This window comes from Lutra lutra, chromosome 8, assembly GCF_902655055.1.
Source record: "Lutra lutra chromosome 8, mLutLut1.2, whole genome shotgun sequence".
In the NCBI taxonomy this organism is placed as follows: Eukaryota; Metazoa; Chordata; class Mammalia; order Carnivora; family Mustelidae; genus Lutra; species Lutra lutra.
In genome coordinates, this window is record NC_062285.1 from 25,912,998 (window position 1) to 25,938,705 (window position 25,708).

Here is a 25,708-nt window from a genome sequence, read left to right on the forward strand (position 1 = left end):
CATATCTGCTGAGCTACAATTTTCATGCTGTGGAGAATCTGGGAGGTCACTGTTCTATATAGCCACATGATTATTTGCACTTAGCAGAAGATCTTTGAGGGAAATGGAAAACTTTTCTACGAACCTGCTTCCCTCTACCCAAGCCCACAGACTATAGAAGGTGACCATTTTTTTTCCCCCAAACTTTCTACCCATATGGATCAATTTTAGAAGGTGTTGGTATCACATGATAGTTTCTTCTTTATGTGGAGTAATAATTAAAAGCAAACGGGAAGACAGTATGAAGTCCTCGGATTACCATGCTGTGGTCTGACCAAAAAAAAAAAAAAAAAAAAGCAATTTGGGGAGTATTCATTCAACAGTACTTATCAACAAGTCTGACACAAAAAAGACTACATAACTCAAGTCTAGACTAGCATCCTAGCTTATGGAAGTCTCTCATCTGCCCTAGAGTAAGCTCTCCTAAGTCCTAATTTAATCGTAAGAAATGGTTTCCAAAGTGGGGAGTGGGGCAGGGAGTAAGCCTGATTCAATTCACGACGGCGGGCTCCAGCCACCCCGAGCAAAAACCCAGCAGAAATGATCCGACAGGCAGGGCCATACGCAAGTGACCACAAAAGGCTCTCAAGACTTCCCAAAGGGGCCAGAATAGGTGACCGTGAAGCTGAGAAGCTACCCCCACCTACAACTCAGCGGATTCTAGCTTCCCCCATGATCTCTCACCCTTTCAACTCCGAACTGGCTGAAAAGTGGGAGCTCTCAAGAGCCCAGACACAGTCCCTGCTTGGTAACTGCTCCTACCCCAATAGCTCTTGCTGCCACCACCCCGTCGCTGGGGTTCCCATGACCTGAGCACACATCGTCCCTAGGCACAGGGCTCAGGAACGCTACTGTGGCAACACTCGAGGAACAAGGACACAAGAACCAGTACTGGCTGAGCTCTCATTTGCCAGGCAGAGTGCTAAGCGTTTTATTTGACTTGAACACCACAACGGCGTGCTGAGGTATACACTCCCAATTCCTCACGACCGCTTGCAGATGGGGAAATGAAGTGGAGAAAGGCTAAGTGATACCCAGGGTCATGCACTCATGGGGGAAGAGCTGGGATCTCCAGCTCGGCAGTGCTGCCTCGGGAGCACCCCCTTATTGCTATCGACACAGTCACTCCACCTGGGCAGGTCGGCTCCCTTCACCCACCTTCCTCTATTAACCGAGTCCTCGCAGCTCGCAGACCACAGCGATTCATCACCATTATTTGCATAGGACACTGAGATCCGGAAGCCTTCATCTGGGCCAACTCAGACCCGGCCTACTGGGTCAGGCAGGGATCGGAGTTCCGGGCCCTTGTCCTTCTGCCCGGTGGCACAGAGCCAGGGGCGGCAGCCCACCACAGACCCTGCGACAGGGAGACTCGCCGGCAGTCCTAGTCTGGGAAGAACCAGTGGTGTCCCAACAGCTCCATCCTTGGCTGGCTTGACAATCCACTGCCCCACCTTGAACTTTGATGCACTGGGGTTCCTTAACTTAAACTTCTATTGGTATCATGTACCATCTTTTTCAAATCACGATTTCCTTTTAATTCTTTCTGTCCCAAGAGATGACAAATACTAAAATTCACACTCCTTAGAAGGTAAAAGCAAGCCTTGAAATGCAAGAAAAACAACACTTGAGTTAACAGTAGTAATATTTACATTCCAATTCTACTGCAAGATGGCAAAAGTTCAGCAACATTTAAGGACTATAAAGTTTCATTAAATGGTTCCATATTTTTGTTGAAATATATAAAAATATCTTTTAAAAATGTTACATAAAAGACAATGTGAAAATTACCATATTTTACAGAAAGAATTAAGTCCCATCCTCAAATGTTCCTTTTCAGGCATCTAACTGCCAGCTTGCAGGTCTAGAGGGAAGACATCATTTTAGACCCCCATCTGGGACAGTTGTCTACACATTTAAATTTGAAGAAGTTTTTAGAACTTAATTTTTTGACTATTTAAAGTAAATGACACAAAAATCAGTTTGTAGCAGATGTGACAGAGCCAACACCGTTTCTTAACACTGTGAGAGTAGTATTAGGTAGAACTCAAACACAGGAAACCGTGTTTGTTGCTCTTCTTCCCTCACTCTTGCTGGTAATTCCAGAAGTCTGTGCCACGTCCACTCAAGTTTCCTGTTACTTCGACACCATTCACAGACTTCACAGTGCATTGTACTCCACACATTTTGATGGATCTGTAGGAAAGTGCTTCTGGCAAATGGTCATTAACCTCTTCAATCCCTAAGAAGATAATAAGAATAAAGACTGGTTATGATAGAGCTGAATGAACTATTCTCAATCACCCTTCGTTTTACTCACGGGTTTACCAATGTCCCCATGAAAACGCAGCACCCCAGCAACATCAACCAGATGTACACGGAGAGAAATGTTTATTCACACACACCCAAGATGCATACAACATAGAGCGAAACTGTCCACAACAACGAAAGTGCGGCAACGACCCAAACGTCCACGAGAGGAGAAGAGATGAGTAAGCTTTACCATGCTCACACATGGAACATTTTACAGCAGTAAACTTAGTATTAACTAATATTAACTTAGTATTAACTAGTATTAACTTAGTATTAAGTAGAACTCCAGTGGGTTCCAACGGAGAGTGAAGCCCAAAGTGCCGCTCTCGAGCACCCATGGAAGGTAGGTACCCAGATCGCAGCTCTCCAGTGCATCTAGAAAGTGCTGCATATGTACCATCCTTGCGAGAACTGAGAAAACACACAAGATGTTCTGTGTTCCATGCAGGAATTCTGATGATGAGGGATTCTGGTTGAGAACTGAAACACATGCATCTTAGAAACAATAGTGAACGTAAAAAGCAAGGAGCAAAGGCTTGTAAGTATAATGTCATTTTAATAAAACTGAAGAACAATTTTAAACAATACATGACTTACAAATACACGCACAGCATGGAAGAATTACTTCTGAAAAAAGCAAGGCAATGGCAAATTCAGAATAACAGTTACTTCTGGGGTAGAGGAGGAAAATAGTCAATGTTCTTTGCATGTTCTAGTTCTTAAGCTGGGAACCGGTCTTTAGATAAATTTTTTGTTTCATAACTTATATATTACATGTATTCTTTTATATTACCAAGTATTACATGATAAAAAAAAACATTCTAATATAAGCGTAAGAGCACAGTACAGCATCCCAAACCTAACCCAGCTATTCCTTCAGAATTCAGTCCAAGGACCCCCATACTGCCTCTGTTCTACACCTCTGGCATCTGTCACCAGGCTCTGGTTCTTTTCAAGCAACTAAGACACACGGGATCTCACAAATTTCAAGTGCTTGTCTCTCTTCTGCAGTTTGGCTAGTTCTTCACCAATCTAACTTTGTAGAGACTTGGGAATCGATGACAAGAAGTGCCACTATTAGAATTCATTCGGCCCCCTGCAGCTCACCCTTCACAGATCCTTCTGTGATCTTTCAGCATCCTTAGCTGCTGGCATCTGGCTTTTAGTTATTCCTCTCGGCTTTCTCATCCACCACTGAGCAAACATACCCCTAAGTCATTATCCGAATTCACCAACCAGAGAGGGACAAGAGTAGAAACCTGCAACATGTCACTACAGATCTCTCCAGAACAATTCTGGAAGAGCTCCGCCAACAGCAATGGATCCTATTCACTTTCGTCAGCCAGTCTACAAGCTTTGTTTACAAGGAGACGCTCTGCCCCATGTTTTATTGCGATCTATATATAAACCACCACCACCAAGCATAATGGCACTTCATTTTAATGACCCACAAGGTATTGTTTGGCACAAATTAGTTTAAGGTTTCTCACCTTGGGTTTGCAAAAGCTGAAGCCACCCGATTCCTATCACAGTAATGAGAACAATGAAATCCTATCACAGGCCAAAGGCTGGCTTCAGCCAGAGCTCTACCGGATACTGAATATGAAAATGTATACAGCGCACCGCCTGCTACTTAACTAGGATTCTGTCAGGATTCAGTATCTTTCCTCAAAACAATACAACAAAATAGCATCTGCTCTTAAAACAAGGAAGAGCTTCACAGCCTAGCAGGAAAAGCAGTGTGTGGCTATCATTATATAGATCGTTATACAATGCAGTAACACAAGGGCGTATCTGGAAGTCTGAGGAGGAAGGGCAAAACACAGCCTGGAAAGGCCCGCTGACGTAACAGGGACCCAAGTCACCATCACGCATTTAGAACTCTTGCTCTGTAATTACTGGAAGTATGCAAACAACACTTACACTCAGGAAATCACCAAAAGCCAAACAAAATCAATAATGACAACAACAAAAGTCCCTGCGAAACCTCTGTGGTGCCACAGTTAACTGAACACAAATATACATTCCCTCAAATACACACGGAACTCAGCCTAACAGATCCAACATCTGAGGAGCATGATTTTCAAGCACCTCACTTGAAGTCCTTCGTAGATTCAAAGCGTAGCCACTCTGTGCTAACTTAAGAAGCGGGAGTGTGGAGTAAGGTTATGCTTCAGCTGACTTCCAAGGAGACATCTGCAGGCAGTGCAGAGAGAGACCGTGTCATTCACCTCGCTCCCCACTCATGTCTTCTCACGGTCGGCTCCCGTGATCGGTGTTTGCTTCAGGATGAAGACCCTCCCCTCTCACAGTGTAGCTTCTCCCGCTGGGAACTCTAACCATGTGCATGCACACATGTGATCTGTAGCCATGGAAATGTAGGTGATCGCACTCGTGTGGCACCTTATACTTTCTGGACAAAGAGGTGAGAAGGCAGAGGGCTGAGAAAGACCGCGCCAACGAGATGCAAGCAGCCTTATTCAGCCGCAACACGCCAAGAAGGATTACGAGCCAATACGAGGCCACCTGGTGTTCAGACGGGGAGGTAGTGTTCCCTGTAAGAAATGGAATCTTGGCTGTTGGCTCCTCATAGGAGGTATCTCTGATGCTTACTTAACCTCACTAAGCAGATTCTAGGATTTAAAAATAAATACCAGTATCCTGTCTGGAATCTCAGCTGCCAAAAGGTTGTGAAAGTCAATGGTCTGAGTCATAAATGGTTACCACAAAACATTATGACCCACTTCTGCAGTAAGGACTGATAGTACACAGCACACATTTTTCAAGGGGCATAGTGTCAGGACAGCATATGGTTATTTTCCAAATTGGAAACAAATCTTTTCAATTAGATCCCCCAGGATTTCCGTTTCCAATTGCTCGAGGATGCTTACACCAGTCAGACAACGAACTGCTTAGCTTAGCTTACCGCAAATAGCTTCCTAAAAACTGGTGCCATTTTTAAATGTAATTTTTTTTCCATGAAAGCAATACATTTATTTAAGAAATCTTTATTCAGGGGCTACAGTGTGCCACGCAGTTTTCAGCTGAGAATATGGGAACAAAGACAAAAATCCCCACACTCATTAAGATTATATTCTAATGAGGGAACACAGCCAAGAAACAAAAGGAGTACGTAAAACATGTAATATTAGATGATAAATGTGATGGAGAAAAATACAGCAGGGAGGGGTGTGTGTGGATATGGGGAGTGGCCAGAAGGGCATTTGAGCTTTTACTCCAAGTGAACTAGGACACCACTGCAGAGCTCTGGGCAAGAGAGCATCATAATCTGATTCATACTTGAACTGCCTTGCTCTGGGTACTGTGCAGATCCTGAAGAGGAGCAAGGAGCTGGGGTGCCTGGCTGGCTCAGTTAGTAGAGCATGCAAATCTTGATCTCGGGGTTCTAAGTTCAGGCCCCATGTTGGGTGTAGAGATTACTTAAAAATAAAATCTTAAAAAAAGGAGAAAAAAGAACAAGGATACAAGCTCAGAGTCCAGACAGGAGACGCTGTAGTAATCCAGGTAAGAAAGGTTGGTGGCTGAGCCCAGGGGGCAGCAGTGATAGTGCAGAGAAGGGCCCAGACCATGGACAGACTCTGCATATAGAACCACAAGGTTTGCTGACACACAGGTTATGGGCTGAGACAGAAAAATGACGCCATGTTTTGTATACACACAATTATTTTTTTGAAGTCACATGCTTCTTAAATGATAGCAGTCCTCTGCCTCACACTTTCCAGTCCCTAATTCCAGCGCCCCAGAGGCAACCACTTTAAATCTCCTGTTTCTTCTGGTATTTACTGATACTGACAGTGCCTAATTTTTCTTCTGTCTCAAAATCGTCTCTACGGACTTCCTACTGTGAAAGCTGAGATTTAATCCTCTTACGCCACACTCACTGGCCCTGCACAGGCATAGACACCTAAATGCAATTCTCTTCCCCATTCTCCCTAATCGTAATTCCTAGTGAATGCAACATTCAGGATTTACTGCATACTGTCTACACAAATATTATTCAAAGCAGAGCCATGCAGCATATTATGACGATACCTCCTTTCATATTTTTCTCTTTTTGTTTATGGAGATACCGCCAATTCACTTTTCACCAGTAGACTACGCTCAATATGGCCAAACAGAACAGGTATTAAATCTGTTCCATTTTTCTCCTGGAGCCCTCTCTGTGTTCCAACCTAGAACAAATGAATTCCGGAGCTCCTTATACTGCTGTTACCCTAGTGCATCCCTTCACCTCCAACCCGGCAGTTCCTTCTGATTCACTCCTGTCCTGGATCTTGTTTCCTGGGTCTTCTGTTTCCCTCTGTCACAGTGATGGAGCGCATCCTCAAGTAGAGGCAGTCTAACACCGTGGACTTAGGTTCAAATCCTCATTCCGCCACTTCCTAGCTGAGTAACCCTGTGAACTTCTCCACAGCTCAGTTTCTCCACTTGTAAAACAGAGAAATTATACCATCAACCGCATACTGCTGCTCCAAAGTACTGAAGTGAAGCATCCAGTGAGCACGATATAAATGTTAACAATGATTCTGAAGAAGGATACGTGAGAGGTCACATTCTGAAGACATTCTGAGACTCATCTGAAAACATCTTTAGCTTATATTCACACTTCACGGATAGTTCAAAGAAGAATGTAAATGAGTTGAAAATTATTTTCCTTGTTATGACACAGGTACTCTCCCACTGTCTCCCAGCTTCCAGAACTGTTAATGAGAAATATGATGGCATTTGAATCCCTGAGTCCCTGTAAACGACCTGTTTCTTTTCTCCCAAAGCATTTCAAGTCCTTTTTTAAATTTTTGGCCTTCCAGTATTTCATTATATTAGGGCTTGGTGTGAGAACTTTCATCCTCATTTGTTATGTATTCAGTGAGCTCTTTTCATTCTAGACACTTCGATCTTTCAGCTCTGGGAAGTTTTTCTGCATTAGTCTTTATTTCCTACTCTCCAATTCTCTTCACTTTTTCCTAGAATCTGAATAGTGCAGATCTTCTAGACTGACTCCCTCATTGTCTTATCCTTCTAACCTTTTTAACTTTTGAATTTCTTTTATAATGTTTAATTTCTAAAAGCTAACTTTGATTCTCTCACTCTTCTTTGTGGCGTACTGTTCTTATTTCATGGTCACAGCCTTAGCTAAGGATATTAAGCAAGCTTTTAATTGAAGTTTGTTTTTTTTTTTCTGTTCCTTCTTTCTCTGAATTCCTTGTTTTCTAGAGTTTATTCTGGTCTCTTTCACACTATAAACTTTCTCTAAAGGTCTGATGATCCTAGGTGAACATTCATATTTATGAGTAAGGCACTGAAGAGCTAAGGGACACTCCCTGAATGGGCAGGGCCTGTCAGTGGAGGTTCATTTGGGGACAATATGGCAGCAAGCTAGTTTTTTCCATTGGAGGAATACTGAATGTTAAGTAACTGCCAATCTTTTCTCGAGTCAGTTCACAGAGAAGAATCCTCTCAATTCCTGAGTGGGAAGGTAAAAGCCCGGCTTCCAACATCACAGGAATCAAGGGAGAACAGGAACTAAGGGCTCATCTGCCAATATACAGGCTCTCAGTTAAGTTTCCTCTTTTCACTAAGGCATGTCAGCATTCCTGAACAGTAGAGATCCCTTAGGAAGTTAACTGCTTTCTGCCAGAGAAGGGCAGGAGAGCCCACCTGGATAAGGGAGAAGGAATCCCTCTGGCCTACTTATCCTAATTCTCAGCCACTCCCTCATTTTCAGCCCCATCCCATAGTCTGACCTTTTAGAAGTGGTGCCAAATAGCCCCACACCTTGATCCCTCCAGATTCGATGGTTTACATTAATGGCTTCTTAATGACTCCTCCCCACACAAATTTAACCAAACTATTTTCATCAGTAGGTTTCTAGAAAAATACCTGCATTGAAATAAAAGTCTAATTGATGAACTGTACACTTAAAAGTGATGAACATGGTAAATTTTATTTCACAATATTCCAAAAATCTAATTAAAATTGTTACAGAATATTCTACATAAAGTATAAAAATACCAAATACAGATACAGTCTGGTGTATTATAGCACATGATACAGGATACAAATTCTCCATAATGAAAGCTGTTTATACCCAGATAAAAACCAATGAACCATTATATCAACCTGCAGCCACTAAAAAATGACCAATTTTTTTTTATTATTGCAGAAAACAGTAGCTTTTTAAAACCAAACCAACTATAATCACAATTCTTCGGCTAGACTTGCCTTTTCGCTTATAAATTCTCATTAGTTACTAGGACTTAAGGAAGATTTTGTTACTGTTCTTAAGTAATCTCTGTACTGAAGTGCAAAGAAGACATTTCATCTCATCAGTTATTTGTCCCTATCACCAGTCTATACTCTAAGAACAAAGTCTTGAAATTGAAAGCACAGATCCGTCTAGTGATACAGCCCAAGAATGTGAAAAGTAACATCTTAACTGAGTGACATTTTCTTCCTAGCTATTTAAAATTCTGTCAATGAGTTGCCAAAGTTCTGATAAGGAATGAATTAACATGAGACACTTAAGAATTAATCCTGACTTTGGACTGAAGGAATACTCACTTGACCTAAAATAGAATATTCAAAAAACGTGTACTTAATAATGAAAAGTTAATTTCTACAATTTCAACTAACACCCATAGCTAGGCATAAAAAGGCCAATCCCTCAAAAACTGTCTACAGGAATTCTTTTCACACAAGATCATTAAAAGCGCTTTCATCTAAATAACTCACTCTAGCCTTTTAAATAACTTATCTGGACCTCACTACCTGGGATGATGAAAAGTCCTACTGCAAGTATCAAAAGTATAAAATTTTTCAGTATCTGTAGAACTTAATGGACGCCGAAAGAAAACTGGTAACTCGGGACTCAGGGTGCCTCTCTGGCTCACGGTAAGAAGCAGAGCTGCACTCATTTTTCACTTGTCTGAATGCTTCTTTAAGAGAACGTACTTCTAGCTCACGGGCTCAACATTTCACAGAAAGTAACAAAGCACAATCACAAGTGAGAACTCCATTTTAAAAACAGCACTTGCCTGCTTAGCTCTAAGTTAGGTAAAAATTTTTACTAAATGACCCATCTGGGGGAAGATTTCCTTTATTTGATTACCAGGCTTTCCCAGTAAAGGGTGATCTTTTTTCTCAAGCATGTAGTTGAGAAATAGAAGATTTAGTACCCCCAGTTAAATGTCTGTTTGCTATTAGTTCAGTTGCCAGCTGAAAAGGAAACATGCACTGCTTAGATCAGCATTCCTCAAATGTGTTTCCACTGAACACTGGTATTCTATGATCTTAGAAGGTGATGTATGTGGTCAATAAATGCTAGCAGTATTTTTTTCTAAAAATTTAATATGGCAGAAAATATTAAATGGGTAAACAGTACAATATCACACAATAGCCTGCCTTTAAGAAATGGCAGGTCATAGCCAACAATGCCAGGAGGCAGCATGAAGCCACCCACAAGTGTGACATATGCTTTGACGCTCAGGGAATGTTTACCAGCTAACCATGAGACTGTCTATTCAATGTGTGGCTCAAGTTGTGACCATTCAGCGCAGTGACTAAAGTGTCTGTTCTATCATTTTGGGCAATACACGAATATATTATAAATTTACAAATGTTAGTATATACCCCAAAACCTGAAATATCGATTGAAATAACTGACAGAAAATGCTGGAATGATGTCTTTACTAGGGAATATGCTAACTTAGATTACAGAAAACAACTGTCAGAGCAGACTGCTATAGGACATTTGCCTTTTATAACGTGCGACTCTAAGAAAAATTATTCAAAATGAATTATTACTCCTTAATCATCTAATCCCCAGAGAAATCTGTTCTAACACAGTACACAGATCAATTAATCTAGATATATCAGGGATGTTACCAGCAGGAAACAAAGAGTGCGCTCAAACTTGAAAATTTGATGGTAGTATTTCCCAGAACTTTACAAAGCCATGGAATGGGCAGGACGTGGGACCAACAGGAGACAGCACAGTACCCTGTAACTACCAACACTGGGAAGCAGTAGCCAGCCTGTGCTCTGAGAGGCAAGGAACGGGGGTAGTTAACCGAAGCCCAGAGAGGGTAACTGTGTGCTGATGGCCATCTGGGAGAAGCTATGGCCTTGGGTAGGAGGTGCCATCAACCCTCAGTGACCCCACAGGGAGGAAGGCGGGGACTTGTGCTTCTGCCACCTACAAAATGCCTTCCCGTCCCTGTCACTGCCTACCCCTCTCGGACGCAAGAAAAGGGAGCCTGTCAATGTTCATAAAAGCCAGGTTTCTGGGGGCACAGGACAAGGTGAGGAAAAGTGGAGAGTGACCTGCAGAGCAAACCGCCACCTGGTGTGCATTTTAGCTCTTCCTCCTCCTCGTCTTCACAGACAAGTAAAGAATGCCCAAGACGTGAACCTTTTCAAGAGATGTCTTTAAATGACTCAATTATAGTGTCTCAATAGCAAGAGCTTACTATAATCTGTATAAAAGAAGCTTTACCCAAATGTGGGCCAAAGGTTACATCTGTATTTGGCAAACAAACAAAGTTCTTGAAGTTACTAACACCAATTCAAATCTAACCCCAGACTTGAGGCTAGCTAATAAACTAGAGAGCCTTTCTTTGATCTGCATGGTGAAAAACCCTCCCTGTGGTGTGTTTAATTTTTGTGAGCAAGAGAACAAATAACTTTCACAGTTTAAATTCTATAGAGGTTTACATAAAACCCAAAGATGAAATCATGGTACAATAAAAGAGCCTCTTGAATTGTTTTCAACCGTATTTTCTAACACAGATATTTCTCACCAGGATTTCTAAATAAAAGAATAATTATTCCATACATCTAAGATTCCATTAGATGATGTCCAAAAACAGGCAAAATTAACCTATGGGAACACAAGTCAGAAGACTGGTTATTTTTGATGGCAGGAGGACTTGAGCTGGGGAAAGGCATGAACAAACTCCCGGGGTGCCGTCAGAAACGTTCTGCATCTAGATGTTGTTTTCTGTCTTGATAAATTATTACGCACACCAAGAATCACTGAGTGGTACAATGAAGATGAGTACACCTCACACACTCACTGCCTTTGATAGGTTAACTGTACCTCAATTTAGTAGAAATAGTCACCCTATTGAAGAATTTCCATTACTGCCTACTCCGCCAGTATCTTAAAGTAGAAAACGTGTGGGTCAGGCAGTTTACTGGAGGTCAGCAAACGAGGGTCCACAGGCCACCCGCTTCTTTCCTAAGTCTAGTACTCTGGGACTGCAGCCACCAGCTGCCTTCACACCCCAGCTGCCGGGGCCAAGAGGTGCAATAGACACCTAGGAAATGCAAAGCCTCAAGTATTTTCTATCTGATCCTTTAAGACAAAGTTTGTCAACCCCTGACTTAATCTTCAAGTAATATATTTAAAGTGTTCCTTTTCCAAGGATAGTCCAAATCCACCTCACCCAAACACCAAAGTAACAGGAGGGAGACTCAAAAGACCTTAGCAAATGAGTCCGTTCATTGCCATCAAGAATTTCATAAAATTCTCATGTGGAGATGGCAGTGTTTTTTGGCCTTGAGCTGATTCGCACATTTTACTTGTCCATACACAATGCTACTTTAATTTAATTTTAATAATTTGGTGCCATTATTTTAAAAATAGAACCATTCGATTTTTTTTTAATTAAGATATTTAGCATATTAAAAAGAAAGTGGAAGATGGAGCACTACTCTTATCCCTCCGAGGGAACAACAAGCTGAAGTAACTCCAGCACCAGTGAGGGTCATGCATCAGCTGACACCGCACACTAGCCTCCACTGTCCCGTTACAACGAGTTGAGACAAAATGAAATCCTGCTTCGATTTTGCCTGTATGAGAAGCAGGAGAACAAAAGACAGAGGCTCAAGTGTTTCTTACACACTCGGCTCACTCACTACTGACTGTCGGGGCATGTGAGCTTGCAACCTTAGGTTTAAGCAATGGCCTCAAGGAAAAATGGCAGAGCAGAATCAAAGCTATCCAAGGAGCAAAAAGGGCAATAATTAACCTGACGCTGGCAAACATCAAGTGGCAGGGATCTCCCTCACATATTCCCAGTGGCTCTACTCCTGTCTCAGGGTACTTCTGTTAAAAAGCTTCTTTGTCCTATTTTTCAACCTCTTGTGAGTTTATCTGTAATTATTCTAAAATAAAAGTTTAATAAAAAGAAAATCACTGTTTTCTTGCACTGATTAAAAAAAATGCATCTTCCTTCCTATTACTTCAATTGATCCTTAACTATAGGACAAGTTTACTCCCTTTTCTGCCAGAAAAGGTCCACCATTATCTACAGGTCTCTTGCTCAGATCCCCCACCAACAGTCTCCTTTCCTTCAAGAACTACAAAAGTAACAAGACTTTTTCACATTTCAGGTCCTATACAATATTCATTCCATCAGCAAATATTTACTGAGCATGCACCACTGAGTAAGGAACTGTTCTAGACTCTGGGTATGTAACAGTGAACCATGTTCTTGCCTATGGAACCTACACCTAAATTATTATGTCTAATAATGTAGCATAAGCTACCATTAGATTCTGTAGCAGTCATATCATACTCTTAATTTTACTGCATGTAGCCTACAAAATTCCCTAATCCTTTCTCATATCTACATTGCTCAGACTGTATATTCAAGCAACCAGTTCTCTGGATCCAATTTTTTTATGGTCATTCTTGCTACATATTTATTTTTAGAATCTGTTCTTTCCTTCAGTCTGTCAAGAACTTCTGGAATGCCAACATCCTTTTCCACCTTAACACACACCCTACCGTTATTGTCCATAAATCTGATAAATAAACCTCTCTATAGATAGAGCCAACAAATCAGTCATTAAAATGTTTTAACAGGACAGGATTGAGTGACTAAGAACCCCATGATATCTCACTAGCATCCATCCAAAGAGTCATGGATCCATTACTGAGTCCTGAGGCATCCCTCACTCAACCAGCTATGCGTCTACCTGACTGAATTAGCATATCAACATCTGTCCATGAGAAAAGTATTAGGTTTAGGTCAAACATCCTCCTAAAGTTCAGTATATTTACCAATTTTCCCTAATCATCTTCGGGAAAAAAGGAAGATTTTTTTTAAATGGGAAGGGAAGAGTTGAAAAAGAAGACCAATGGAAGAACAGGTCATTATATAGCTTTCAAAACTATTTTCTATTGTTAAAGACAAACGACCTTCCCCTCCCCCCACTGAAATAAAAGCTTTTTGCCTTCAACAGTCACTAGTGGTTATTTAGAAAACGGAAAGGTCTTTGAATTTCAACAAGTATATTTGAACTCTATAAATTCTACAATTCATATTAGGGAGTCAAGTTGAACTATCTGAAAATGCTAATATATATGAATAAGGCATCAAGCATGACGCACAAGTTAATCTTCAGCACTTGGAACTGAAATCACATAACAAGATAATTCATGAATATGGTAATAATTGCTCTCTGGCACAAAATCTGAAAGCACGTTATGCATTCTAAGCAAATTTTACATTTTAAATAAACTTCCCGAGTATCATCTTCAAACTTTAGAATTAGCATCCGGCAGAAGTCCTTATACAGACAGAATCTGGGATTTTTGACAATTTGGCAATAGTGGTGTAACAGTTGACTTTCTTCCTCCACCAAGGAGAAAAGTTTTACCCAACAATAACGCAAACAAGTTTATGTGAGGCAAAGAGGACCGTAAAAAAATAAACTATTAACCCTTTCACCCTGTTTGTGTCAAGAAGTGTCATTAAATGTTACTGAAAAATAATTTTTCATTAAAGTCGGATTTTTACTATTCATACCTTTTTAGCCCAGTAGATACAAGATCTGGAAAATGACAAAATGAGATTTACTGCTAAACAGTCTAAATTTGTCCTTCTTCACCAAACTCCCAAAGCCAAATGAAACAGCATTATTCCAATGCTGAGGGAATTAAAGCACAACGTCTCACCCTGTCTTGTGTCATATACGAAACTTACAAGGTTTCTCTTCTATTCTGTGAAGAGGTCTTAAGTGTAAGTACTTACAAAAAGTGGACTTGTGTCCTATCATATTATATCCAATTTGCTACGATTCTTCTCCTGCTCTCAAAAACTGACAGTTTGGGAACTGCAGAACGTTAACCTCCAGAGCAACTTCTCTCCCTCCCAGTTGCTTACCTGAATGTATTTCCGCTGTGTTTCATCATTTAAAACATGTGCAACATGCTTAGAAAAAATCTTTTCTCTGCCAGTTCTGGCATGGATACCAACCATGGTGACACCTATGGGCCAAGGGGCATTTCCAATGGCCATCTGAAGATAAGCATCATTAGCCTAAAAAGAAAAGTTTAAGAGATCAGAAAAACAAAAATACTGGGTTGGTCCCAATTTGTGAAGTATTTCACAGCCCCTTACAACACAATTTTCATCCATCTCTTGAGCATGTTGCAAGTATTATCATTTCCATTATTCAAACAAAGGAAATTAAAATATGAGGTGTCAGGACTGCCCTGCCCAGGACCACAAACGTCCATGGAAAACCAGAAACCAAAGCTAATCCTGTGATTAAAAAGACAAACATTCCTTTGCAGCCTTTATGCCCCCACAATGAATACATTTCAGATCTGGAAGTACCAGGTAGGTACTTTGATGCAACTCTAATTTGGGTCTCCTCTAGACCCAGTTTTCTCTACAGGTGGTCACATGGAGAAGATGGAGGCTAACTGGTTTTTCAGAATCCAACCTGCAACTATATCCACTGTCTGCCTCTGAAAGCTGGGGTGGGGGGAGGTGGCGGGGTGGGGACGGCTGTGTGAGCTGGGACTATCACACAGGGTCCACAGCAGATGTGTAAACAGAGATTAAATACTAGCCCTTGAGCTGAATAGTTACTGGATGAGATCGTTTCACTTTGGCCCTTCTGCACCTCCCACCTGCCAAGAACCTTAAAATAAAAGCTACAAAATGTAAAGACAGAAATCAATGAAGACAAACAGCTCTTTTTCTAAACCAAGTCTGGCTACCTAGGAGGAAAAAAAGAATAAAACAGAAATCAAGTCAATTCTGAAAGACCCCTAGGGTTTCAGAGAAGCTCAAATAGCCAGGTTTTGAAGAGATTTTATTTTTAAAAAACCAAATACACGATTGATATGCAGAGTTGATTTTAAAAATCAGGTACCACAAATAGGCTAACTAGAAGATCAAATTCTGCCCTGAAGGCAAATTTGAATTTGCGCTACTCAGTTCTACAAAGCTTAATTTTAAAGAGCATGTTACACACTTATCAGATTCTGACTTGTGTCCATTTTCACACTGGTTATTAACTGATAAAATTTCCAATATTTAGTCTCCCAAAATTTCTGAAGAAAGCTGTCCGAATTTCTTCGTTCTTCCGCAGTTTACACAAAATAAACTTTCACCTGCTTCTCAAATATAAAAACGGAAAAAGCAACAAGAGGGAAGGCATGCTTGCTAGTAGGCAAGTGATCGGATTTCTTTCTGCAGCAATGGTGACCTTATCCATCCCTTCCAAGGCAACTGTCCTTACTAGGTACCATGCAACTAACAGAAACTATCCAGGAATAAAATTTATAGGCCCAAAACAAAAAACATTTCCTTTGATAAAACAAACTGGCTCTCAGAGGGAGTAGAAACACTACGTTCACCTCATAAGCACAAGGTTCTAGCCGGGAGGCATGCCAGGCAACCCTCTGTTTACTACAGATACTCCGAGTATAGGAGTAAGCCTTGGCATTCCCCACTTTTCTGCCAGAGCCCCACCTACGGCTCTGGAACGGACAGGGGAACCACTGCACTCAAACTCCCTCCTCCTCGCTCTTGAGAGGCACTGCCACTAGAAGCCTCCCTCTTCAGGCTCTGCTGATGGGCCAGATGCAGGGGCATGTTTCCAATCCCCACTACCGGTATAGCAGGCCATTCTCCTTCCATTCCCTGCAGCAAGTGACAGCTTCCCACTCCCCTTCCTGAACTCCACTCCAGGAGCGCTGGGCTGCGGGGAGCTCTTTCCCCCTGCCACTGCCTACAAAGACACTGGGACAGGGGGAAAAGTCTTCCCTAACAAGGGTCTGCTATTGTTGCTGTTCTGAAATGGGAGGGATGAATTCTAGCAGCCTTACTTGGAACATTTTCTCATACAAGTATAAAGGGTGGTTAAATTCCATTGTATCATTAGTACAATAGTTCAGCTATATTACGGATTAAGTAGGCTTTTATAGCTGGCCTGGGAAACTAATCTATGTTTCTATGGGAAAATTTGTTCTAAGCCATAATCTTGGACAATCTTTGAAATTCAATCCCATTCATGAAATGAACATTGCCTATATCCAGTTCATGCTCTGAAGAATCTTTACACCTATCTTAAAAATGACTAAAAAACCAATGTGGTCAGGAAAGTTTATTATCGATGCCTAGTAATAAAGCTGACAATGAATTAGAAAAAAAGGTTTGGTTTTGTTTTTTACTACTAATTCATTTCACATTTATTCTTAAAGTTCCTATGTAAAATACTTCCACATCAAATGAACGTATTATGTATACACAACCTAGATAAGCTCATAACCATAACATTGATGCACAGCATGGTAATGTACCTTTACATATTCTCTCTGCAACATGAATTTAATAATATCTGTTATGGATTCTTTAATATCAGCAGGAAGATTCTGGAAAAGAAAAAAAAGTGTAACTATTTACGGAAGCTACTGTGTATAATTACAGACTACCATTTACACTAACTTTAGATAGTCTGTTTTTTTTTTTTTTTTAAATCAGTTATGTGAAAGCATTTTTCAAGGAACCTTACCCTTTTCCGTAGCTTTCTGAAAAGGGGTCTGAGATAGGACTCGGTTTGTTTTTGAGTAGCACTGTTCAGTTTGCCCTGCACGCTGCGCTTCACGTAATCTTCTCGGGCATTCAATTCTTTAGCCCAAACACCAAGAAGAAACTGTTGAAAGAATGGGTAAATTTAGACTATGATGCCACCCAGTGGTTCAAAAGGTTTAAAAGTTCTCTAACACACTCAACAACGTATTATCATCTTTAAAGTAAATTTTTTTCTAATTAAAATAGCATCAATATTTAACTGATGAACTATTTGTGCTTATTTTGTCATATATGACGTGTGTTTGTAGCACCTTGACAAGTCACGATCTTCCCTATTCTATATTTACATACATATATATTCATTCCTAATGCAAACAATTTCCAGCTAACAACTATCAAATTTCATAGCTAACCTTGACAGAAATAAACTTTTACTCGTATTTCTACTAAAATTCAACCCACCTAGATTCATTTGCCATAATACCTACTGTGCTGTGATACTGAATCTTCCAAATATGTTGCTGTGCTCTAGGCACACCCTATGGATGCTGTGGGACTGGTTCCACACCACCAGATTAATAAAGCAAGTATCACAACAAAGTGAGTCAAATGAATTTTTCAGTTTCCTAATGTATATAAAAGTTATGTTTACACTGTAATGGAGTCTATTAAGTGTATGACAGCACTATGTCTTAAAGAAATGTATATACCTTAACTAAAGAATACTTCATTGCTGGGGCACCTGGGTGGCTCAGTTGGTTAAGCATCTGACTCTTGATTTCAGCTCAGGTCTATTCTCAGGGTCATGAGACTGAGATTGGGCCCCTGCATCAGGCTCTGCACTGGGCATGGAGCCTCCCTGAGATTCTCTCTCTTCTTCTCCCCCTCCCCCCTTAAAAAAACACTTTATTGCCAAAACATGCTAATCATCATCTGAGCTTTCGTGTCCTAATCACTGATCACAATTAACCATGACAAATATAGTAACAATGAAAAAGTCTGAAATACTGCAAGAATCACCAAAATGTGACACAGAGATACAAAGTGAACAAATGCTACTGGAAAAACAATGCCAGTACACTTGTTCCACACATGGCTGCCACAAACCATCCATTTATAGGAAAACAAAAAAAAAACAAACAACAAAAAAATCACCAAAGAAAACAGCATTATCAACAAAGCACAATAAAACCAAGCACTATAAAAGTGGGGTACACCTCTATTTGGACTTTCTGCTTTTGGTAGTAGGGACAATTTAAATACTCCCACTAAAGCATGTGACTAAAGGAGAAAGAAAGAAAAAACAAAGAACAGAGATAAAGTAACTATAACCCCTCCTCCTGGCCCTGGAAAGCCACTCTGGGGCCCCCTGGGTTCAAACACATCAAGAGCACCATTCCTAGAGGCACATACACAGGGAAGGTGGAGGAGGACATATCCCCCTAGTGGCATTACCTATGGGTACCCCCTATAAGGAGAGGCTGTCACTCAGAGAGGAAAATTCTAGCTCACACTAGTTCCCAAGCTTATCTAATTCCATACCATATCTTCAATAGACTGAGAATCTTGATGACTAATATGTTGTATTTAAACTGTTAATACAAATAAAAGCACTTCCTGCATTTTAATCTCTTGGCTTGAACACAAATGTTTTGTGAATAAATGCTAAAATGAATCTGGCATTTGCACACACTCTACCTAAACCAGTAAAGCAAGAAATGCTGAGGACAAAGATGGATTGAACTTATCACAGCAGGAATACGCAGCTATCTACAGAACTGAGAAAATGAACAGTCTCTGAAAGGGTGCTGATGGGTTTGCTTTTTTTCCACTGCCAAGGTCTTCCCACCTCCTTCCTCTCCCTACTGTCATCACCACTCATAAAAGCTTCTGGAATACTCCCCTCACTGCACTCTCTCCTGGAATGTTTTTTAAAAATTTTAAAATCCCCCAACTTCTTGTTCATTCCACTGCTGTGACTCTTTTCTGTGTGTTTACATTGACAAGTCAGTTTTAAAGTGCTGCAGTGAAGTAAATATACATCTCCTTTGATTAACCTCCAAATGCCAGTGCACAGCAATATCATAAACTGTATACATGCAAAACATGTTTATTGAAGGATTTCCTTTCCAGTCCTTAACCCTTAAATCATCCAAAAATTAAACAACAGTTTTTAACCAACCCAAATGTCCTTTCTTAGGCCTAAAAGTACATACCTTAAGGAACTTGGTAATGATGTCCATGTCCTTATGATCATCGCCTTTTCCTAAAGACTCTCCCAATGCCTGCAGAAAAACAACGCATTAGTGAAGACCAACAGTTGAATAGTCATTCTCAACACCAGTCTGAACATGGATATTTATTATATATACTAATTTCTATTTTTAAAAAACCCAAAGGAACTTCTAGGTAAGTTAAAAAAGAAGAAAACACCAATCTGCCATTGAAATTCAGACAGGAAAACAAAAAAGACAAAAAAGCAGGGAGGGGCTTAGGGAACTAGTGGGTAAATTTCTTTTTAAGGGAACAGAAATGTTCTAGAATTAGGTCATGATGATGGTTGCAACAACCTGTGAATATACTAAAAACCAGTGAACTGTACATTTTAAATGGTTAAGTTGTAAAGTGAGTATCTCAATAAAGCTATTTAAGAAAAAAGCCAGAAATGATTTGCTCACATTATTGCTGTCAAATTTAGGATCTATAGAGAGGTGCTGGGGGGGGGGGTGGGAGGAGGGCCACAATTAAAACAACTATGATCTCACAAAGAGCGCAGCCAGGAATGAAAAGAAACAGAAAAATAAGAGTTTCTGTTTATTAAGCAGTAGAAGCTTTCAACTAAGCCATAATTTCTGCTTGAGCGAGATAATTTAGATAGTATAACATGGATTTTTAATTAGGATTACATGTATCATTCCACATTCAACACATTGGCAAAAATTAAAAAGCAAGATACTGCCAAGTGTTGGCAGTGCTGTGGGAATAAAAGGCACGCACACACTTTTGATGGGGGTGCAGACTGGTACAGCCATTCCAGAGAGCAACATGACAGTACTTGGACAAGTTACACATAGATAAATCCAGCCATCCTGCTTCTGAGTCCACAGGGGTTACGTACAAGACTATTCATCACAAAGCTGTAGTAATAGGGAGCTGGGAGAGATCCAGCTCTCATTACAAGGGAACAAAAAGTAAAAGGGAGTGAATGCCATAAAGTAGGAAATGCTATGCAGCAGTTAAAATCAAAGGTTCAGATATACATAAAGCATCAAAGAAGGATCTTAACTATAGTTCCAAGTGGAAAAAAAGAAACATTTAAAAGAAAAATTTCACAGTATAGTATCATTTATGTGTATTAAAACATAAGCATACAAAATACTACTGGCTTTACAAAGACCCCCAACAAATAAGAGGATGCACATCAAATATGTCAGAATGATTACTTCTGAAGGCAGGAAGTAGGGTAATATGAGTGGAGAATGAGGAAAGAGGGAGTGAATAAATAAAAGCAAGAAATTTTTTATAAAAAGGGCCTTTGTAATGACCACAGCCCATAGTAACGTGCTCTAAATTGAACAACACAATCAAATCAAGCATCATCTGCCCCAGCAAATGAAGGATGTGATGGGGAAATGAGATATGAGATCAGGTGGGTGTAAAGATTACCTCTAACTCTTCAATTGTGGTGTTTTCTTCATGAACTTTCAAATCATTCTGTGTATCTTCCTCTCCAGGTTCCTGACCACCCACAAGCTCATTGAGGTACTGCTGATCAATCTTATCCAAAGCAGCTTTCAGATCATTCCTCAATCCCTGAGAAAGGTGAAAAATTACACGTACTACGGAATTTCACTCATGTTTCCCTTTTGATTTTTCACTACTAGTAAGTTCAGTTCATTTTTTTCCTCCACAGGAGTTAAGAGCGTAGTAAAACTAGAGACTTGAGTAAGATTTCAATTTATTATGTAGCTATCATCATTGTCCAAAGTTAAATATAATGAACATATTTAAATTTAGAAGAATGTATGCATAAAACTACTCTGGTCAGAAAAATAAAACCTAAGTGATGAGAATATTCATAGATGCTGAATAAGTGACCAGGTCTCCACTCAAGCCCTCACCCATTTTCCCAGTTTACTTAAAATGTCTAACCTCACTGCAACAACTCTGAATTCCCTTAACATTCAGCAATGTCAGTTGCATGAAAATAGCATCTTATCTATATCCTAGGCTTTCACCAGGTTTCTAATAAACCAGAAAATTCCACATTCTATTCACATCCAGTTTGTGACCATTCAATAAAAACAGAAGCCGCCTTAAATCTGGACCCATCCCTTACACCACATACAAAAACTAACTCAAAATGGATCAAAGATGTACATTTAAGAGCTCAATCTATAAAACTCCCAGAGGAGAACACATGAGAAAAGCTTCATGATATTGGATTTGGCAATCATTTCTTGGATACAAGACCAAAGGCACAGGCAAACACCCACACACACACACACACACACAACAAAACAAAACAAAACAAAACAAAACAAGAACAAAATAGGTACATGCTGGACTTCATCAAAATTAAAAACTTATCTGCAAAGATACTATCAACAGAGTGAAAAGATAACCAGTGGAATGGGAGAAATATTTGCAAGTCACTAATCTGATAATGACTGATATCCAGAATATACAAAGAACTGCTCCAAAATAACAACAACAAAAAAACCCACTAAAAATGGCAAAGGTCTTGAATAGAAGACCACACATAAAATGCCAATAAGCAAATGAAAAGATGTTTAACATCACTAGTCATTAGGGGAATGCAAATCAAAACCACAATAAGGGGATGCCTCGGTGGCTCAGTCATTTAAGCATCTGCTTTGACAGGAGCCCCCCTACCCTGCCCCACATTGGGCTCCCTGCTTAGCAGGGAGTCTGCTTCTCCCTCTCCCTCTGCCCCTTCCCACTGCTCATGCTCTCTCTCTCAAATAAATAAAAATCTTAAAACACACACACATTAAGATAGCACTTCAAATCCATCAGGATGGCTATGATCAAAAATAACAGGAAGTAGTAAGTGCTGGCTAAGATGTGGAGAAATGGAACCCTTCGTTGCTGGAAATGTAAAATGGTACAGCTGCTGGGAAACTGTATGGCAATCACCTCAAAAACTGACATACACCCATACCAAGACATATTCTAATTAAAATACCACAAGGTAAAGACAAAGAGAGAATATTAAAAGCAGCAAAAGAAAAACCATCTGTTGTGTACCTATCAGCAGATTTTTCAGCAGAAATTCTGCAGGACAAAGGGGGTGGGGTAGAGCATAATATATTCAAAGTGCTGCAAGAAAAAACTTCCAACCAAGAATACTATACCTCACAAAGTCATCACCCAGAATTGGAGGAGAGAATCTCCCAGACATGCAAAACTAAATGAGTTCATCGCCACTAAACCAGCCTTACAAGCAATGTTAAGGGGCCTTCTTTAAGCTGTAAAGGGGGCTAATTAGTAACAACATATGAAAGTATAAATCTCACTGGAATAGGTAAATATATAGTAAAGATAGTAGATTAATCACTTATAAAGACAAAAATAGTAAAAATAACTACAATCATTAAGTTAAAGGATACACAGAAAAACATGTAAAATGTGACTAAGACATGGCCGGGCGGCGTAAATATGGAGAGCTTTAGAACGCATTCATGCTTACGTTATCATCTTCAAATAGTCTGTTTCAATTATAAATTAAGTCACTGGGATGTAATGCTCAGCATGGTGACCACAGTTAATACTGCATTGCATACTTAAAAATTGGTAGATCTTTTTTTTAAGACTTTTTATTTATTTATTTGACAGAGATCACAAGTAGGCAGAGAGTCAGGCAGGGGGCAGGGGGGTGGGAAGCAGACTCTCTGCTGAGCAGAGCGCCAGATGTGGGGCTGGATCCCAGGACCCTGGGATCATGACCTGAGCCGAAGGCAGAGGCTTAACCCACTGAGCCACCCAGGTGCCCCGATAAGAGTAGATCTTAAAGGTCCTTACCACAAGCAAAAAAAATTTGTAACTATGTATGGCGACAGATATTAACTACACTTATTGTAGGGATCATTTCACAAAACACACTAATATCAAATCACTAAGCTATACATCTGAAACTAATATATGTAATATATCAATTATACCTCAATTTTTAAAAAATTTACAAATAAGCTCTTGGTATCTGGGACAAGCTTTAGAAGATTAAAATATGGCAGGCTGTAATAAATTAATATTAATAACCAGAAAAATTTTCAAGGAACGAAACATGACTAGTAGAAAAATTAAATCACATACTAATTTAATCACATTGGTATTTGAATACTATCTTCTTTTTAAAAAGATTTTATTTATTTATTTGACAGACAGAGATCACAAGCAGAAGGAAGCAGGCTCCCTGCCAAGCAGAGAGCCTGATGCGGGACTCTATCCCAGGACCCTGAGATCATGACCTGAGCCAAGGCAGAAGCTTTACCCACTGAGCCACCCAGGCACCCCTTAATACTATCTTTTGATAAAGAAAGAAATTCCGGATATAGAAAAGAAAGAAATGTTGGTAAAAATTAAGCATTACAAAAACCACTAACTCTAAGAATTTCAACAGGACTGAAAATTTTTCAAAAAATTGCTGTGAACATTAGAGCAGGTGAATATTTTTATTCATTTATGCTTAAAAGAAAGAAGCTAAACAGAATGACTGTAGAATCCACCAAGTCTGCATCTCAGGTATACATAAAAGAAGTGAAAGCAGGGACTCAAACAGGTATTTGTAAACCTCTGCTGAAAGCAGGATTATTCAAAATAGCTAAAAGGTAGCAACAACTCAAATGTCCATCAAAGCTGAATGGATAAACAAAATGGGATCCATATGAACAAGAGAATATTAATTCAGCCTTAAAAAGGAAGGAAATTCTGACTTACACTATCACACAGATGAACTTCTATGGTATTACGCAGTTGAAGGCCAGTCCAAGGGACCCTTTGATGACCTTGGCCACAGTCCACATTGGACTGCAATCACATGGGAGACTCCAAGCAAAAAAAACTGTCCAGTGCACCCCCAATCAAACCACAGAACCCTAAGTGATAAAATAAATTATCTTAAGTTACTAAGTTTCAGGGCGGTTCGTTACAGGCACAGAGGACTGAAAAAGATTTTACAGTAAATTGTTTGAAGCTCCTCAGTTTTGCAGCGGCATGTTACACAGCACAGATCACACACCTGTCTCTCAGTAACGGTAGAGCAAACAGGTAAGTTATTAAGGCCACAGAAGATCTGAACAACACTACTGTAACTGACATTTACCCAACGTATAAAAGACATTTTTTTTTAGGAGCCTACGGAATATTCACCAAGACAGACCATCTGCTGAGCTATAAGACCAGATCAAAGCCCTAAGAGCTATAACTGTTAAGCTTTTAGAGAAAATAAAGAGTATCTCTTTAAAACCTTGGGATAGGCAAATATTTCTTCAGAAAAACACCAAAAGTGATAACCATAAAAAAGTGGAGTTCATCAAAATTTAAATTTGCCCATCAAAAGACACCATGAAAAGAACAGGTAAGCCAAAGACAAGCAGAAAATAGTAACAAACCATATATCTGTACATCTAAGGGCTTGTATTGAGAATATACAAAGAATTCCTACAATTCAAAAATAAAAGGGCAAACAACCCAACTAAAACATGAACAAAAGGTTTTAACATGCACTGCCCAGAGCAATGTACGGGCAGTAAGTCTAAGGAAAGATGCTCATTACAGTTAGTGAACAGGAGGCTGTAAATAGAACCGCAACAAAATACTACTACACATACAAGAGAACGGTTACAATTTCAAAGACTTAAAATAACAAATACTGATGACATTTGGAAACACCTGGCATTTCTTAAAAACTAAAGCACACATTTACTCATTATTCAGCAATTCTTCTTCAGGTATTTACTAAGAGATAGAACATATTTACCACAGAGAAGTAACACAGGTCCCAAGCAGATCTGTTTAAAAATTGTTCATAGCAGTGTTATTCATAACAGCCCAAAGTTGGAAACAAATGGTGGGATATTCAGGCAACTATCACCAGCAATGAAAAGGAACAAACTACCTATTTCTGCAGAAACAGTCTTTTTAAAAATATGCTCAGCAGAAGAAGCCAGACATACTCTCATGACTCCATCTATATGAAATGCAGAACAAGCAAAATTAATCTACAGTGATAGAATTTTAAAAGGTGTTTGCTCAGGCATTGAGGAGAAGGAATAGGACTGGCTAAGAAGGGGCACTGGACACACAAGAAAGTGTGGTGAAAACCTTCTGTATCTTCCTAAGGGTTGTGGTTACATGCCTGGAGTGAACTCGTCAAAATGCACTGAACTGTATGCTTAAGACAGGTGCTTTTTAAAAGAATTAAAGAAAACTTACATTCAGCAGCAATAATCTGGCAACTTTACTTTTTCATCTTT

The 25,708-nt window shown here is 39.8% G+C and overlaps 1 protein-coding gene across 5 annotated transcripts in view; it reads right to left on the minus strand.

Moving 5' to 3' along the window:
* Positions 1 to 931: 931 nt before the first annotated feature.
* Positions 932 to 25,708, minus strand: part of PRPF18 (pre-mRNA processing factor 18) — a 47,705-nt gene continuing 22,928 nt past the window's right edge. For 4 of the 5 annotated variants that reach the window (XM_047739812.1, XM_047739811.1, XM_047739814.1 and 1 more), the window contains 6 exons: positions 20,877 to 21,023; positions 19,427 to 19,495; positions 17,191 to 17,331; positions 16,979 to 17,050; positions 14,547 to 14,702; positions 932 to 2,281 (listed from right to left, as the gene is read on the minus strand). In XM_047739812.1, the coding sequence (XP_047595768.1) occupies positions 2,201 to 2,281; positions 14,547 to 14,702; positions 16,979 to 17,050; positions 17,191 to 17,331; positions 19,427 to 19,495; positions 20,877 to 21,023 (666 nt within the window). In that variant the 3' untranslated portion in view covers positions 932 to 2,200. Of the gene's footprint in view, positions 2,282 to 2,949; positions 2,980 to 14,546; positions 14,703 to 16,978; positions 17,051 to 17,190; positions 17,332 to 19,426; positions 19,496 to 20,876; positions 21,024 to 25,708 lie in introns of all 5 variants that reach the window. The other variant, XM_047739813.1, reaches the window with a different exon arrangement.